The sequence below is a fragment of the Anomaloglossus baeobatrachus genome, chromosome 4 (genome assembly GCF_048569485.1).
Source record: "Anomaloglossus baeobatrachus isolate aAnoBae1 chromosome 4, aAnoBae1.hap1, whole genome shotgun sequence".
Lineage (NCBI taxonomy): Eukaryota > Metazoa > Chordata > Amphibia > Anura > Aromobatidae > Anomaloglossus > Anomaloglossus baeobatrachus.
Window position 1 is genome coordinate 681,478,615 of NC_134356.1, and position 19,324 is coordinate 681,497,938.

The window sequence follows — 19,324 nt, forward strand, 5'->3', positions numbered from 1 at the left end:
CATCTGCGCATAAATGCTACAGTTATAAACGTCAGCTCGAGACACAAAAAATAAGCCATCACTAAGCCATAGATCCTGAAAAATGAGAATGCTACAGGTCACGAAATATGGTGTAAAACGTGCGCCACTTTTTTCGGACAAACTTCCGTTTTTTTTAATTCCATAGATAACAGTAAACCTATACATGTTTGGTGTCTACGAACTTGCACTGACCTGAGGCATCACACCCACACATCATTTTTACCATATAGTGAACATGGTGAATAAAATATCTAAAAAACAAAAGTGCTATCGCACTTTATTTGCAATTTTTCTGCATTTGGAATTTATTTTGCCGTTTTTCAGTACACTATATGGTAAAACTTATGATTTCATTTAAAAGTACAGCTCGTTTTGCAAAAAATGAGCCCTCACATGACCATATTGACTGAAAAATAAAAATGTTACGTCTCTCTGAAGAAGAATGGCAAAAAAAGAACGGAAAGCGAAAAATCAGCCGGTCATTAATGGATTGATTGATTGTGTCTGTCATCTCTACTTCTCATTACTAACAGGACTGTAAGTAGCTTCAGAAAAGTATTGAAAATATGGGCAAAAATATTGTGGTAATCTTATAATATTTCCTTCTTTAACTTACAGATAAGTCACTTGTCAACGAGTTCTTTTCTTAGTGATAAAAAACAGTTCACTTCTTTTTTACGGACTGTGCCAAGTGACGCCTTCCAATCTAAAGGACTGGCTCAGCTCATCCTACATTTTGGCTGGACATGGGTAGGATTGGTGGCTCTGGCTAATGACTATGGTCAACATGGTATTCAGGTAATTAAACAAGAGATCCTTAAATCTGGAGCTTGCGTGGCGTTCACAGAGTATATTCAGATCGGAAAACCCAACAGTAACACTGCTCAGATTATCAAAGCTTCTACAGCTCAAGCCGTGGTTATTTTCTCTACTGATGTCCACTTTCTGCTCCTACTTGATGAGCTTTTGAGACAAAATGTAACAGGAAAGATATGGGTAGCCAGTGAAGGTTGGTCAACTTCTTCTTTATTTTCTTCAGAAAAATATTCGAATCTTCTAGCGGGGACCATGGGGTTTGCATTCTACAGTGGAAATATTCCTGGATTCCAAGAATACCTAGACCACGTAAGCCCTGCCAACCTACCGGAAAAGCCTTGGAACTGGATGTTCTGGGAAGAAAATGTTGGTTGTGCATTTTTAGAATTTGAAAACTTTACATTCCCCCAACAGAGACCATCAAGAAACTGCACAGAAAGAGACAAAATTGAACATTTCCAAACATTTTTAAAGCATGTGCCCAATATTCGCATGTCATACAGTCTTTATAGCGCCATTTATGTGATTGCCAAAGCCTTGCATGATCTGTATTTATGCAGACCAGGAAATAGTCTTTTCTTTGGTAGAAACTGCTCAGATTTCTGGAACTTAAAACCATGGCAGGTAAAGTTTCATATGGTGATGATTTGATGTTTCTGCTGTGATTGTGTTTAGATGGTTCTTGACCCACACAACAAGAAACTAGTCATGTTGTAGGGATTCATTTAATTGACCTATAATTTCTAAAAACATTTCTAAATATTATAGGGGTTGACTAGTACTGCCCATCAATTGGAGACCCCCTCCAATAGGTCAAAACACCTATCCTGCATGAGCTGCATGCAAAGTTTGTAAGTGTATTGGTCCTTGTACCACACTGCAAAAGTTAAGTATGGACCCATAGAGTATCCATTGAGCAGGTTCACCACTCCATGCACTTGGCCCATGCAGGAGCTCTGCACATTAGAACCATTAGAGCAGTGTTTTGTGTCATCGATGGGAGGGTCAAGGAGCTCAGTTCCGCAGGACAATATAGCCCTAATAATACATAAAAATTGTTTTAAAATGATATATGCACTTAAAGTAAATATGAGTTAATTGTAAAAATGTTCTGCTCGGGAGATTATCAATAGCATTATAGATTGTCTCCTTATCTCTAGGTACCCGACTCCTTCAGCTATTACATGGGCAGCCCAATATAATTTGAATTAGAATAGTGTAATACTTTTTTTCCATTTTCCTTGCAGCCTTATTGAGAATTCATTGACAAACTCCCCTATGGATTACATTTCTCTCTTTATGGGAACTCAGAAAGATACAGCATATAAACTTCTTATAAAAAAGAGACTGTAAACATCCCCTTTATAAAATGTTGATTTTTTTTTAAATAGAATTATAGTGTAGTGTAATTGTAGCGCCCCTGAGACCATCACGGTGCTACAAGGTTCTGCATCTCAACCAGGATACAGGGCCTACCCACTTAGGGACCCAGAACACCAGTGCCGGTAACACAAAAACCCAGGTAATCCCAGTTACCCCAACAAATCCCCCATAGAATGGTACCCAGCTAGGGTTGGACCAATGGATGGCAGCCTAGAGGTGGAGCCACTGCAGTCCACTAGTTGACCAGGTGGGAGGAGCAGACTATGGAGAGAGACAACACAGGGAGAGAGTAGTCAGTCAAGTCAGAGTTAAGTCAGAGTCAAGTCTGAGTCTGAACAGCAGTGACTGTAGAGGTGTGAAGGTGGAAGATAAGTGACACCCTGACTCAGGTTAACGGTGACCTGGTACCCAGGAGAGGTGGTTGCCGGTGGAGTACACCTGGAACTACGCACCAACGGGGTACAGGACCCTAGGACAGGAAAGAGCTTCAAGCCAACCTGTTTACACCTGCACAGGAAAGGGGACCATCAAGGACCTCGCTGACCCTAAAGAATCCAAAGACTCGGTAGCAAAGGGAGAACTGGGGATAGGACCAGAGACTCCAACCCCACAGGGTTCACGCTTCCGTCATGTGGACAGAAGTGGACAAACCACAGACCGGGGACCCCCAGTGTTCCATACCACGGGGACCCACTTACCAGAGAGAGGTGCAGGGGAAGAAGGTACCGGAGAACCAGACTGGCACAGGGACGAAGGGGACGACCTGGAGGCGAAACCAGCCGGCCTCGGCAACCAGTTAACATCTCAGCAGTGAGTAAACTGAATACCTGTCTGGACTCGTTCTTCCGAAGCCTACCGCACCATATACCCACTGGGGCAATACCCTACTTGTGGAGGTATTACCATACTAGCTGCTAATACAATCAGCCCCAGTAGAGACATTTTGCAGCGGTGGCCCCCTATACATAGCCACAACACTGCATGTGGTGTCATGAATAAACTTTATTCATCAAACCCCTGTAAATATCCCCATTACAAAAAGGGCCCAGGATACGGAACCGGGTAACGGTCACCATCGTGACATCCCCAAGACGTACACTACCCGGAACTGAGTACCCCATATCCCTGGGTGCTACATAATATTTTGAAAGAATTGAACAGTGTGAAAGTAACATAATGGAAGCTATTGTGGTTGACTTTATATGTTTTCGTACAACACCATTTCTCTTGAGACTAAGCTTGAATTTATTCTCTCACATGATAATCTGTCAGCCAATAATTTAGAATGGGTGAATCAAACGCAAGTACACAGGATCTTGTATGGTCAAGTCAATCATTAGATTTAGGGCGGCTTTGCACGTTGCGACATCGCACGTGCGATGTCGATGGGGTCAAATCGAAAGTGACGCACATCCAGCGTCGCAGTCGATATCGCAACGTGTAAAACCTTTTTGATATGATGAACGAGCGCAAAAGCGTCGTTATCATATCATCGCTGCAGCCTCCGACATTTCCATAATGCCGGTGCAGCGACAGGTGTGATGTTGTTCCTCGCTCCTGCGGCAGCACACATCGCTGTGTGTGAAGCCGCAGGAGCGAGGATCATCACCTACCTGCCTCCCGGCTGCAATGAGAAGGACGTAGGTGGGCGGGATGTTTACATCCTGCTTATCTCCGCCCCTCCGTTTCAATTGGCCGCCTGCCATGTGACGTCGCTGTGACGCCACACGACCCGCCCCCTTAGGAAGGAGGCGGGTCGCCGGCCAGAGGGACGTCACACGGCAGGTATGTGCGTGTGAAGCTGCCGTAGCGATAATAATCGCTACGGCAGCTTTCACTAGATATCGCACGTGCGACGGGGGCGGGACTATCGCTGCAGCATCAGTAACACATTGTTACCGATGTCGCAGCGTGCAAAGCCCGCCTTACTCTACCCTCCTCATTACATTAAATACATAGACATATGGGGCAGTCGGATAGCAGTTGGTTGAATGAGTTGGTTGAAAGTGTTTGGGCACCTTTGAGTCAATGTGAGTAGTTACATACTACATATGTTGAATTATTTCTTATGAGGCTTGACAACTTCTCTATCATGATGTAATTGCAAAAAATGTAAATACACTGACTTACTAATGGAAACAACTTTGCTGTTCTAATGGGGCTTTCTCGTACATGGTTTGAGATCAAAGCCTGCAGTCAGGCTATGTGTCTGTAGATTTTTGAACCTCACAGTGTGCGCACTGGATGCTGTCAGGATTCTCCGATGACTGCATGTGTATGATTTGCATATATGTTGACTAGTTATGCATAAATTCCCTCTATTCACTTGAATTAAATGAGTACATGAAACAGAAACAAATACAGCAGCACTCTGTAAGCGCTAAGATATCTGCAAATTTATAATATATGAAATTTAAACTGCATTAATGTGTGACACCCCTGGACTATCAGGTCGTCACAAGGTATTTGACAATCTGCCCTCCCGTGCAGTATCCACCTCCTTCTTGGTTTTGGGTCCCTAACCATATGGTGTTGCCTCCATCAGCTAATCAAATCCTAGAGACACCCTGCACCACACCCACCAGACATACCAGTGGACGGCTTGAGTGGAATAGAGTCGCCCAACTGGGGGGTTGGAGAAGGGGAGGTGAGAAGTGTAAGAGAGAGTAGTTTGAGTAGTGAAAGAGAGAGGATGTCGGGAGCAGGGCTCCTGGGAAACTATCTAGGTAGCAGACGGTTGTCTGGGCCTAGAGAAGTTGGACCCCAAGTCACATGGGATTGTGGCAAGGGGCATGGATCTGTCGAGGAGGAAAGCCGGCAGCCTTGCACCATCACCGGTCGTGGACCCTAGGTCGGGAGTAGCTTCAGGCAACCCGATAATTTACCCGCGGAGAATGGAGCCTTCAAGGTTCGTTCCCCACCCTCTCCAGAATTAGGGCATTAGCGCAACGAGGGGGATAGGACTTTCCAAATCCAAAACGGTCCAGAAAATCCCAAGCGTGAGCCCTGAGAGCAAGCTCCCATATTTAGTCATAGTGGGGAGCAGGACCCGGCAAGTTTCACACTACCGGGACCACCAAAGAAATAAACTTAGTGCCAGGAGGCAGGTCACGGATCACCAGGCAGCACCATTGGGACCAGGACACGAACTAGCTCCCCTCAGCGGCAGCGGTGTCCAGAGACTTTGTTTACCAGTTGTCGGTGTCTGCTCAATGAACTGAGTGAGTACCAAAGTGACCCCTTGTACCCCATTCCTTTACCATCACCGGGGTGTTCCCCCCCTACCCGTGGAGGCGTCTAACACTTGGCTGCCCCATTCCATCACCCCCGGGTACTCCCAACTGCAGCGGTGGTATTCCTAATCACCACAAACCACGGGTGGCGTCCCAAACTCTATAATATCCCTTGTAAATAACCCCCTTTCATTTAAGTGGCCGCACGACCCCCGGGTCTGGAGAGCCTCGATCCACTGAGAACCCGGATCCAAGCAGCTCGGCTGCTGGCATGGGGGCGGCACAAATGCTATATAGAACATATTTTAAAAAATGAAGATACTTCAAGCATAAATTGGCCAATTCACGTAAGCCCATGAACAGCAGCAATGTGACCTATTTTTGATGGGACTCAATCCTAATTTAATGCCTATCCTGGAATAAAATTGTATAAATATATGGGCAGGTAGAATACAGCACTTATTAAAAACACTCTGGGGCTGATGGGAGGAGAACACAGTCAGAGTAGAATGCTGTCTATACCTACATTTTAATTTTCATATATTCTATGTTAACATGAATATATTAGCGCTTACAGAGGCTGCTGTATTATTTTGTGTTTTGTGTAATTATAGCAGCTAACACCTGTCCACACTTGCTATCTTCTATTGTGAGATGCCGGTCAGTTTTTTGTTTTTTTACTAAGTGAGGCAGTACACGTCTAGTCTGAATGTGGTTGGGAGTATGCAAATTGTATACTTTTAGTCACATTCCCACACCTTTTGCCACTGTCACTGTAGAATCCTAACAGTGTGCAGTGTGTGTACTATGAGTATTCAGAAGTCTTCAGTCCCATTGAGTGACTGTGACTGCAGACTTTCCTTATAAACCTGGACAACCCATTAAATTATCATAATGACTGCCCAAATAGTAAAATTATGATGTATGATCATAGTAGAGGGAAGGGTTTCATTTTGAGACCTACATTTCCCCGATAGAATATTCTGGTGGACTTAAGTCATTTGTTTATTACTAGGGATGATCGAATACCTCAATTATTCGGCTTCGCGAATATTTTCCAAATATGTCGCCGCAATTCGACTATTCGCAAATATTCAATGTGCACTGTAAGTCTATGGGAAACCCGAATAACAACTATTCGGAATTATTCGGGCTTCCCATAGACTTACATTGCTCATTAACTATTCGCATAGCGACAACCTATTCATCGAATATTCGAGAAGCCGAATAATTGAGGTATTCGATCATCCCTATTAATTACATGTCCATCATGTAATACAATGTTTCCACTACAGTAAAAATGTCTGGCCGAAGGAATATTCCACTATGTAGACTAATTGCTTGCCGGGATGTCAGGAACTGGAGATTACAATGTGGAATGAGTTGTCTTCAAAGACATGGAACAAACACTTTACAGTAGTCTTGTGGTATTGGTGAACTTTCATTTGGAGAGGTCATCAGTATAAGATCAGTGGGGGTCTGACATCAGTTACCGATCAATTTTTTTTTTTGTTTCAGCGCCGGTCTGATGTAAATAGTGAATGGATCAGGAAAACTCAGCTTCATTCACTGTGTAGTGTCAATTCTCAGGTACTGTAGCTTAGTTCATATTGAATTGAATTGGTGATGAACTTCAGTTTTCAACAATGGCCACTTACAGGGCAAGTGGAGCAGGGAATCCCTTCACTGATTACATCCAGCTGGTGTTGGAGCGGAAAACAGCTAACAGGGGAAGTACCAGGTTTTGACCCCAATGATCAGCTATTGGTTACCTACTCTAAATAAACGTCATCAATATAACCTTGCCAGACAACCCCTTCAAGATAAAATTGGAAGAATGGAATTATAGATTCGATGAAGGTTTTTGAAAAAAAGAAAGCGACTTAAGATGTCTTCATAATATCTCTACAGATTCTCAAATATATCCAAATGACTAGAGTGAAGCTGAGCAGCGGACGAGACATGTTTTTCGATGTGAATGGAGATCCTCCACCTCTATACGACTTAGTTAACTGGCAGCAGAGCTCCAATAGTGGATTGGTACAAGTGAACGTTGGGCAATATGACTCTTCAAGCTTAATTATCAACACAAGTTCCTTAAGATGGAATATGGGTAACACCAAGGTACAGAATAATACATGAGTTAGGAATAATGATCTAAAATTATAAAAAGATTTATGTTACATTTACCAACAATAATTATAAACACAAAACAAGTATAATGAAATATAATTCTTTCAATATTTCTGAGTATCTACGATCCTCAGCAACCAATTAACAAATCAAATTAGTTTTCATAAAAGTCAAAATTCCGCAGATTCTTAAAAATTATAGAAACCTACTATTAAAGGGAACCTGTCGGGTCCAATATGCAGCCAGGACCACGAGCAGTCTGGGTGCATATTGCTAATCTCTGCCTAATCGTCCCTGTATACATTAGATAAAGAGATCTTTAGAAAAAAGTATTTCTAAAGATCTATTACCATATGCTAATGAGCGAGGGCAGTAGCCCCCTGGGTGTAGCTTCCCTTTCCAGTCACCCCCATTAGCATGTTAGTACGTCCCTGTGGGTGTGATAACATGCTAATGAATACGCAGGGTCACAGGATGCTCTCACACCTATCTGCTGCCATCGATTCCACTCGGGGATTTCGGCTCAGTGCGCATGACCCCGGAGTTTGGGTCATGCGCACTACTTCAGTTTGAAGCCAGGAGGCATACACCCAGCTTCATAGTGGGCATGACCCAAACTCCGGGGGAGAACCAATGTTAATTATTTCATCTCTTTATTCTTTGTTCAGATCAACATGTTTCAGAGAGCACTGTCTCCTTCATAACAGGGGTATAGCATTTTAAATTTCATGAACCTTTTTGTAAAATAATTACTTTGAATTTAAACTTCTTTTGATTTTTTTTTTTCATTTTTATTTAAAAAAGTCTCATGAAATTTGAAATGCTATTCCACTGTGGCTTTTATAAATTATTTTTCAATGTATTCCTTTAAAAACTTCACTGCCGGTATTTTAACAGTTGACTATCCCACCGGAATTTGAAAAACAGCAGACGGTCCTCTTAGCTGCACATGTGTATATATAGGTTTTTCTTTCTTTTGTGCCATACTGTTCTTTGATGTCCTGAAGAAGGAGACAGTGCTCTCTGAAATGCGATAACCTGAACAAAGAATAAAGAGATGAAATAACTAACATTGGTTCTCCCCTGGGGATATCACTGCATATACCCAATCGATCTCCTATACATCATTATGAGAGAATTAGGAGAGCAGCTCATTGGGGCATGACTTTTTATGCAACCCTCATATACGGGTATGAAGAATATTTTTTTGTATTCCTATAAGCAGGGAAGATTTTCTAAACAAATAAGAAAATGCAACATAATTACTATCCATAAAATTAGGGCCTTAAGGAGGAACATTTCTCCTTGCAGAGAGTTACAGGCCAGTCTAAGGAGACTTATACACCATGCAATGCTCTTCTCTTAATTTAAATATGCAAATTCTCACTTCAAAAATAGCCAAATCAGATCTCCTGCTTTGCACAGAGGAGGGGAAACACCCTGAAACACGTGTCTGCAAATTAGGTTTCTGATTTGGCTCCCTATTCTAAGGCCACACAGGGGACTACTGCGATCGGATCACAGCTACAGGGGACGGGCCGGCACTGAGGAGGGGAGGGTCGGTGCTGAGGAGGGGAGGGCCGGTGATGCGGAGGGGAGGGCTTTATCTCCCTCTCTCCTTCGTAGCCGGCTATTGCCATTCTCGCTCTGCACTCGCATTACAGCAATGTACCGCAAGTGCAGTGCGATTTTTTTCTCTTGCCACATAGACTTGAATGGGTGCGAGATAAAAAAGGATCACATTACACTCGCAGCATACTGTGACTATTTTCTCGTCCGTTTAGGGCTTAGAAAATAATTGCTTATGGATGCTGCACATAGGATAATATTGGTCCGAGTGGAATTCGATGTTTTATCGCATTCCACTCGCTACGATTTTCATGCCGTGTGGCTTAGGCCAAAGTCATGTGGCAAAGCTCGTTAAGGGTCAATATTGACTTTTAGGATTACTACATCTAATGTATAGTGACAGATACAGAGTCTTCTTTATTTTGAAGAGGGAATGTGCACATGCTTAACCCTTTCATGCCTGGGCAATTTTTCGGTTTTTCGTTTTATTTCCTTCCTACTCTTCTTCCTAGATCCATAAAGTTTTTATTTTTCCATTACTATAGCCATGTGGGAATTGTTTTGTGTGCAATGAGTTGTACTTTTGAATTACACCATTCACTTTATTTCATATTGTACTGGTAACTGGAAAAAAAATTCCAAGTATGGAGAAATTGTAAAAAAGTGCAATTCCACCATTGTTTTTTGGGCGGTTTATTTACCAGTAACAAGGATCATCTGCTAACCCTGCACTGCCATCGACAACCAATTGGTGTCCCATAATTGTGTCATGGGGCCGTTGGAGGCCAGGAAAAGTGTGATCCCTAGCAGAGTGCATTCGATGACGCTGTCAGTGATTGATAGGGCAATCTAAGTGGTTAACAGGTATGGCTGGATCAAAAATCCACCCCCAACTGTTAGCTGCACATGTCTGCTAATCATGTCAGCAGACCTGTGCAGCAAATAATGTCATCTCGCTGCGTGAGTCCGCATTTAAGATACAGATATGGCCAAAGAGGAATATATATGCCCTTGGTCATAAAGGGGTTAAAATTGACATTCGCTAAAAACCTCAAGACTCTGGTTCCTAATAAACTATATTACTTCAATCTTCAGATTCCTATATCAGTTTGCAGTGAAACTTGTCCTCCAGGTTTCAGAAAAGCACATATTAGTGGAAAACCTACATGTTGCTTTCAGTGTATCCCCTGCGCTCATGGAGAAATCACTAATAACACTGGTAAGTTAAATATTTTTGCTGTTTAAATAATATCTTCAACCTCATCCTGACAGTGAAGATATGGAGCATAAGACAATAAAGACATTACAGAATAAGACATAGTTCACCAGTTACAGGAGGAGTAAAGTGGGCTTTACACACTGCGATCTGGCTAGCGAGATCACAAGTGATCGTACCGGCCCCCGTCGGTTGTGCGACACGGGCAAATCGCTGCCCGTCGCGCACAACCTCGCTTACCCCCACCACACGGACTTACCTGTCCTGCGACGTCGCTGTGGCTGAAGATCCGCCTCCTTCCTAAGGGGGCAGGTCATGTGGTGTCACAGCTATGTCACACGGCAGGTGGTCAATAGAAGAGGAGAGGCGGAGATGAGCGGGACGTAAACATCCCACCCACCTCCTTCCTTCCGCATTGGTGATGGAGGCAGGTAAGGAGATGTTCCTCGCTCCTGCAGTCTCACACACAGCGATGTTTGCTGCCGCAGGAATGAGGAACAACATCGCTAATGAGAGGAAAACAATTTTTTGTTTTAGGACGACCTCTCCGCGGCAAACGATTTTGGCCGCTTTTGCGATCGTTTAAGGTCGCACATAAATGTTACACGCTGCGATATCGTTAATGACGCCGGATGTGCGTCACAAACAACGTGACCCCGACGATAAATCATTAACAATATCGCAGAGTGTAAAGCCCGCTTAAGGGTCCTACTAGAAAGTTTACAATCTGTAAGGAAATGGGGTGGCGGGGTCACAATTGGTAGAATGTGTTTGTCATATAGAATCCATCCATCATTATAGGAAACATGGTTTTTCATTTAAGGCTAGTTACCAAGTGCTATTGGGTGCATGGAGTTTATGCAGACAGATGAATAGGAAGGACCAGATTCTGAAAAAAAATTAGGGAAAACAGTAGATAGTGAGATTAATGAAGTGAGATGGCAGGCCGGTCTATAGAGGTTTTTAAAGTATGGTTAAAAAATGTGGGGGCCAGGAATCAATTGAATAATCTGGGTTAATGCTATCCAGAAACCTTGTGCAGCAGGAGAGAAATCTTGATTGAAAGTGGGAGGTTTGGTTATGAAGGATGTTAGTCTTAGATCAGTTGAAGAGCTGAGGGCACTGTAGGGTGATGGACAGAGATGAGGGAGAAGATAAAGAGTGGTACAGAACTATAGAGAGCTAATTGAGTGAGAGAAATGAGTTTAAATGTTACTGTGAGGTGGATGGGTAACTAGTGCAATGACTGGCACAAGGTGGAGGAGCTGTTGTAGATGCTGGATTGATATATTATCCTGGCTGATGCATTCAGGACAGATTAAAGTGGATAAAGTGTAGTAAAATGGGGACCAATCAGTAGTCCATATGATAATGAATACAAGTTACATTAAGAGTATTTGCAGTTTCAAGGTGAGTAAAGGTCAGATTCTGGAAATGTTTTTTAGACACAGGTGACATGAACAAGTGAATGATTGGATATAGGGAGCAAAGGAAAATTCTATGTCAAATATGACCTCAAAACAAGGGGCATGCTGCTGTGAATGTATCAGTGAAAAACTTAAAGAAGTTGCTGTACACAGTATAGGTAGGTTAGTAGAGGGGGGAACACCAGAAGTCCAGTTTTGGGGAGATCCAATTTCAGATTCAGGGATAACATGATGTTAGAGACAGCGGACAGGCAATCCCTGATATTTTGTGTTGTTATCAAGTTCTGATCACCCTTCAAGTACCTGGCTATCTTTCTGTGGCTTGAGGGTTGACCTCAACTGAGCAGTCAAGGTTGAAGGCTCTCCCTAAAGCTGGTGTCACACTAAACGACAGCGACAACGACGTCGCTGTTACGTCACCATTTTCGGTGACGTAACAGCGACCTTGTAAGTCGCTGTTATGATCGCTGCTTAGCTGTCAAACACAGCAGAAGCAGCGATCATAACGTCGCTACATGTGCAGAGAGCAGGGAGCCGCGCTTAGCGCTGGCTCCTTGCTCTCCTGCAGCACACATCGGGTTAATTAACCCGATGTGTGCTGCAGCTACATGTCACAGTTCAGAGAGCAGGGAGCCGCGCTTAGCGCTGGCTCCTTGCTCTCCTGCAGCACACATCGGGTTAATTAACCCGATGTGTGCTGCAGCTACATGTCACAGTTCAGAGAGCAGGGAGCCGCGCTTAGCGCTGGCTCCTTGCTCTCCTGCAGCACACATCGGGTTAATTAACCCGATGTGTGCTGCAGCCACATGTCACAGTGCAGGAGCCGGCACTGGCAGCAAGAGCGGAGGCTGGTAACCAGCGTAAACATCGGGTAACCAGGGAAAGGTCTTCCCTTGGTTACCCGATGTTTACGCTGGTTACAGCTTACCGCAGCTGCCAGTGCCGGCTCCTGATCGCTTCATTTCGTCGCTCTCTCGCTGTCACACACAGCGATGTGTGTGTCACAGCGGGAGAGTGACGACCAAAAAATGAAGCTGGACATTCAGCAACGACCGGCGACCTCACAGCAGGGGCCAGGTCGTTGCTGGATGTCACACACAGCGACAGCGACGGGACGTCGCTGCAACGTCACAGAAAATGGTGACGTAGCAGCGACGTCGTTGTCGTCGTCGTTATGTGTGACACCAGCTTTAGTTTCTACACATGGAAACTACCTATCCATGTCCTTTGCCGTGGCATTCTGGTCTAGAAGGACAGTAAATTATTGTTTGGGGCTCTTTTCAGAATTGGATGGAATAGACCAAATCCATGTAAGAATAATTGTGCACTCAAAAAATAAAACAGCTGATAGCCATGGTGCAAGGTGTCAGATAACCACTGATCTATATTGTTCACTTGAGTTAAGGATAGTTCACCAATATAACAGTAAACAATCCCTTTCATGATAAATTGTTTGGGGAACCATTCTGTAGATGTAAGATATGTTCTTTTCTCAATCTTTTTTTTTCAGATGTGAATGAATGCCTTAAGTGTCCATGGGACCAATGGCCAAACCAAGAAAAAAACAAATGTTTACCAAAACTTACAGATTACCTCTCCTATGACGAAACCTTAGGTGTCATTTTGATGTCCACCAGCGTCACATCTTCATTAATTCCTTTGTGTCCTCGGCCTTTTGATCCATTACAAGACCACTCCTATAGTAAAAGCCAACAATTATACCGTTAGTTGTCTTCTCTTGGTTTCCATGTCTCTCTGTTTTCTCTCATCTCTGGCATTTATTGGATATCCAAACCATGTCAAGTGTCTTCTACGCCAAGTGACTTTCGGGATGGCCTTTGCTCTTTGTGTCTCATGTATTTTAGCCAAGACTGTTATGGTCATGATTGCGTTCAGAGCCACAAAACCAAATAGTAGTTTGACGAAATGGGCCAGACCTCAAATGTCATATCTGGTGATTGGCCTGGGAACATTTCTAGAATTATTAATAAGTGCCACATGGTTATTAATGGCCCCACCTTTCTCACAATATAACTTGAATGCAAAATTTGGGGTTATCATAGCTGAATGCAATGAAGGGTCCCTTACGGCCTATTGGTGTACAACAGGCTATTTAGGCTTACTAGCCTTGGCTAGCTTTCTCCTGGCTTTCTTAACTAGACATCTTCCTGGTAACTACAATGAATCTAGGTTCATCACCTTCAGCATGCTGGCTTTTCTAAGTGTCTGGGTGTCTTATATTCCGGCCTCCCTCAGCACCAGTGGAAAATATACAGTAGCCATGGAAATATTTGCAATCCTTTCCTCAAATTGGGCCATGCTATGCTGCATGTTTGCGCCAAAATGTTATGTTATTTTGTTTCAACCTAATATGAACTCAAAAAATACCTCCTTTGGAAGAGTTAAAATGAAAAAAAAAGTTTCTCTAATTTTGTCAATACATCAGTGTTAATAAAAAAATAATCACGATTTGTAAACGGTTTCATTTATCTTTTGTATATTTTAGAAATTTTATTTTTCAACAGAAAAAAGTTTGACAAGCCACTCTTGTAAGTTTTTTTTCAGAAATAGAGCCGATTTGTCATGGGTATAACATGGTAATCAAGAGTAAGGGCACCTTGACTGGCCCTAAAGGCTAAGGGCCCTAAACTGTCCCTTATTCCAGAGGTAAGCTTGATGGTAGCCAGGTCTGGACCCCCAGCGTGGCCCTAACCTTTGAGCAGCCCTGGTCTAACACCCCTTCTTTCCCTTGGGGAGGGCTGGGCAGGAGTAAAGAATCTCATAAATACTGACAGACAGGGGAAAACCAAAACTCAAACTCACTGCAAGCACAAACAGGGGAAAAGACAATATGTGCTCAGAGAGAAATAAAGTACAGGGAGGAAATACACAAACAAATATATTTCCACAGCACACAAAATAGCATACAACCGTTCATCAACAACTGGGTCACCATGCACAAAGACTGATAACGCTAGATCAGAACTAGAGCCTAGAGCTGATACCTTCAATATTAATTTAACAGATTTTCACAGTGGGTCCAAGATCTTTCATTTAAGTATTGACATTTGTGACAGTACCATTATATTTTGTAGATATTATCAAATTGGTTCCTTTCTTCCTCTGTTGGTTATCAAGTATGATGTAAATATGATGTAAGATATACTGACCAGGAAATCTAGATATAATTTGATTGTTTGGTCATCAAGATTGTTAGTCCTTTGGCATTACCCAGGGTGCACAACGTGGAGGCGGACTAACATTACACCCCAAAAAATGTCAATCCTATTATCTTATCCTAATCTAACCTATTATCTAACCTAACCTATTATCTTATTCTAATTAACTTTCAATCCTATACAATTTCTATCCTAAGTACTTAGGTGTAATCGATAGAAGTCTAACTTTTAAATCCCATTTGGATAAGGTGGTGCAGAAACTGAAAGCACGTAACAATATTATTCAGAAACTCTGTGGATCCTCCTGGGGCTCGGGAACATCTGTTTTGAGAACATCTACTCTTGCCCTGGTGTACTCTGCTGCAGAATACTGTGCTCCAGTATGGTTAAATAGCTGTCATGTAAACCTAATTGACACTCAGCTGAACAACTCTATGCGTATACTATCTGGTGCTATTAGACTTACACCTCTTCACTGGTTACCTGTCCTGAGTCATATCGCACCTGCAAACCTGATTAGACAAAAGCTTGTATTTAAAGAATAAACTAAAGTAGTGAATAATGAAAAACTTCCAATACATCAAAATATCAGAGATGTTACAATACAACGATTGAAATCAAGACACCCATCCATCCGAACTGCAATAACCTTGCATGAACAAGACTTCAAATTAGAGAAGAAATGGCGAGAACTTTGGGTCAGTGTTACTACACTGACCCAAAGTTCTCGCCATTTTTCCTCTAAATTGAAGTCTTGTTCATGCAAGGTGAGCTCCAAACGTTCCCTAACTTACAAAATCCTCCACCAGGCTTCAATTTACCAAGGAAAACACAGGTTACTCTAAATCGTATAAGAACAAACAATGGTATCTGTGCAGATCCTATGTATAAGTGGGGAAAATTTGACTCTCCGACCTGTGACTGTGGATCAGATCGTCAAACTCTCAAGCACATTGTTGAGGAGTGACCCTTGAGATCCTACCATGGTGACAAGAATGATTTCTATACTAGAAATGATAATGCTATTGTGTGTGTTGGGGCTGTCTGATTATAAAAACCAAAGAAATATCAGACAGTCAGGGTCCACCGTGCAAAGTCTCTGCTGCAGACTATGGCAGAGGATAAGGGGTATCTTGTACTACGGAAGCAGTACTGACACTGATACGTCTCAGTGACACTAGAGCCAATCACGGCGTGTACTGTTAAAGTCACAGCGACTACCGTATTTAGCATTAGCGTAAAAGGGATAGGTTAATGAGTGAGGAAGAGTATATAAGTGTGCCGCAGTAAATAGTAGTAGCACAAGTGCAGAGTGCAATACCTCTGTTAAACTCACAGAGGAATATAGTTAGGAAATAAAGCAATTCCTCCCTTACTCGGAGGGTGTGTGGTATGGTCTCTGTTAATGGTCACAGAGACAAAAGCAGTGAGTGTGAAATGGCACCTACCTATGTCCGTTCCTCTAGTAGGGCCAGGAGATGGACAGCAGCGTAAGCCGCACAAAGCTCCTACCTGCGTTCGCTCCACTAGTGTGCGAGGACACAAACCACTAGATATGGCACCTGCCTAAGTCCCCGCTCCACTAGTGGTGCAAAAGAGACGGACAGCAGCACAAGCCGCACAAAGATCCTACCTATGTTCGCTCCTCTAGTGTGCGAGGATACGAACAACTGCCAGACGCAGTATAAGGAACGTTACCCTAGCGGCAACATCCACCTATGAGTAGAATCACAAGGCCCAGCCGGAACATGTGCCTCAGGCACCTGCCTATGTCCGCTCCACTAAGATGTAAGTATACGGACCGCAGCCAAAGCTGTAAGGTACAAGAACGCTACCCTGCCGGTAGCGCTCACCTAGCATAGACAGAGAGATGCCTAGAGGGACGTGCAGAGAGCGTCTACTCTCATGCATGAACCAAGAGGACTGAGCGCCGGGCGGCGTGCGCCAGGGTCTTATATAGACTCTGTGCCTCATCCAAGATGGAGGACACCAGAGCCAATCCGCTGCCAGAATGACAGCAATGATATCACGCTGGCCTATCACCGAGCAAAGCATCACAAGCACATGACCAGCGACCAATCGGCATAGAACGTGTCGGAGACATGTGACCACGTGTCATAAGCACATGACCAGCGGCCAATCAGCTTAGAAGGTGTCAGAGACATGTGACCTTGTGTCAGCGATGATGTCACCCGCACATGTGCAATGGCTCCAACATAGTCTCCAGTGCTCGCACATGTGCAGTAGCAAGAAATCCGAACATAGTCTCCAGTGCCCCAGCAACCGTAACAGATATTGCATATATAGAAAAACTTGATATTCGACTTTGATTTTTATCCTTTTGATATTTTCCAATCATTGTCTATTGTCTGGTGTTTATTTTGATATGATGGTAAGATATACGTTCATACAATTAGAAAAAGAGCTAGAGCTATCTTCAGCATGTGAGGCTAGGTTCCACCATCTTATAAATGATGGAGGCGGTAGCAATCTGTGATCCCAGCCAGCAGGAATTAAGTTCTGCTAAACCGAAGACCAAAAAACACAAAATAGTTGATGCCCAACTCTGACTGAGCAACTAAGAAGCATCAGTTTGCCTGCTAGACTCTGCAATGTGAACAGAGCCTGAAGTTACCATGACACACTCTTTTCAAGTTATTGCATCTGGTAATGCAAGCAACCCCTACCTCTGGTGTCCTTTTTTATTAGATAAGGGCCAGTATTTGAGGCTAAAAATTATTTTTACAATTGAGTTTCATTTAAAATGTTTCCCCATTTTGCCTTTACAGGTTATTTGCTTTCCTTCTCATTCAACTTTGATGTGGTCATAAGTCAGATGAGAGGAACTCAAAAAATGCAGATAAGAGATGCAAAATATCCAACAGAACAATCACAGCAATTAAGCTTTTTAAACAGATTAGAATGTTTTTAACATTGGTGGTAATTGGTCATTGGTGCTTTCTGTCACAAAGCCAATCACTTTGGGGACCCTAAAGCTGGGGTCACACTAAATGACAGCGACAACGACGTCGCTGTTACGTCACCATTTTCTGTGACGTAGCAGCGACCTTGTAAGTCGCTGTTATGATTGCTGCTTAGCTGTCAAACACAGCGACGCAGCAGCGATCATAACGACACGCGTCGCTGTGCTACATGTGCAGAGAGCAGGTAGCCGCGCACACTGCTTAGTGCTGGCTCTTTGCTCTCCTAGCTACAGTACACATCGGGTTAATTACACGATGTGTACTGCAGCTACACGTGCAGAGAGCAGGAGCAGCGTGAGAGCAGCGGAGGCTGGTAACGAAGGTAAATATCGGGTAACCACCTTGGTTACCCGATGTTTACCTTGGTTACAGCTTACCGCAGCTGCCAGATGCCAGCTCCTGCTCCCTGCTCGCTTCATTTCATCGCTCTCTCGCTGTCACACACAGCGATCTGTGCGTCACAGCGGTAGAACGACGACCAAAAAATGAAGCTGGACATTCAGCAACGAGCGGCGACCTCACAGCAGGGGCCAGGTCATTGCTGGATGTCACACACAGCGACGGGACGTCGCTGCAACATCACAGAAAATGGTGAAGTAGCAGCGACGTCGTTGTCGTTGTCGCTCTGTGTGACACCACCTTAAGATATGTAGTGGTGGTCCTACCTGTCGCAATCACTTCAATTGCCTAATCTAATTTGACCAAGCAATAGCAGCAGTTTAGCATTCGAATATTGTTGGCCGGTGGTGATTTGTGCCGTCAGGAACAGCACCAACCATTATAAGTACCGCGAGTGGCGTGGACATGGTTCACCTGCCAAAATCATTGCGATTGGGAGGTAATATGTGATTGGCCATTCATAATTAACAAATTAAAATGCATCTAATATTGGTGGTTAGTGGGGAAAGTGGTGACTGGTGATGTCTGTGACAGCACCAATCACTATGAGGACCACTAGTGATGTGGCTGTGGTTCCACCCATCGCAATTTATGCAATTGATCAATCTTCATATACTGTCCATTCACAGCCAAATGGTTCATTTAAAATATTGATACCGCTTTGCACAATTGTGAAAATCTGTTCATCTGCCCACTGGGATTTGTAGTGCTCCAACGCCTCTGCTGCTCCTTCAGTGCGTTCTGCTGCTGCTGTGTAAGATTCACATTTTTGATCACCCCAGTATTTTTTCCTAAACCCTCAAAGTCCACCTCCCCTTCTCCTAATCCTGACGCTCCCACCCCCTGCTGCATTTAAGCACCAATTTTGAGCAAAAGGGCAGGGCAAGGGTATTTTTTTATTTGGCCCCACTTCTGTGTGTCTGCTTTGTTTCGCTGAGCACCAATCAGAGACATATTTCACCTG

General features: G+C 43.5%; 1 protein-coding gene across 1 annotated transcript in view; it reads left to right on the top strand.

Moving 5' to 3' along the window:
* Positions 1–17,909, top strand: part of LOC142302810 (extracellular calcium-sensing receptor-like) — a 67,467-nt gene extending 49,558 nt beyond the window's left edge. Inside the window, 7 exon segments of the mRNA XM_075343921.1 lie at positions 640–1,461; positions 7,365–7,577; positions 10,251–10,374; positions 13,309–13,453; positions 13,455–14,199; positions 14,305–14,347; positions 17,767–17,909. Of these exon segments, the coding sequence (XP_075200036.1) occupies positions 640–1,461; positions 7,365–7,577; positions 10,251–10,374; positions 13,309–13,453; positions 13,455–14,199; positions 14,305–14,347; positions 17,767–17,909 (2,235 nt within the window).
* The last annotated feature ends 1,415 nt before the right edge of the window (positions 17,910–19,324 follow it).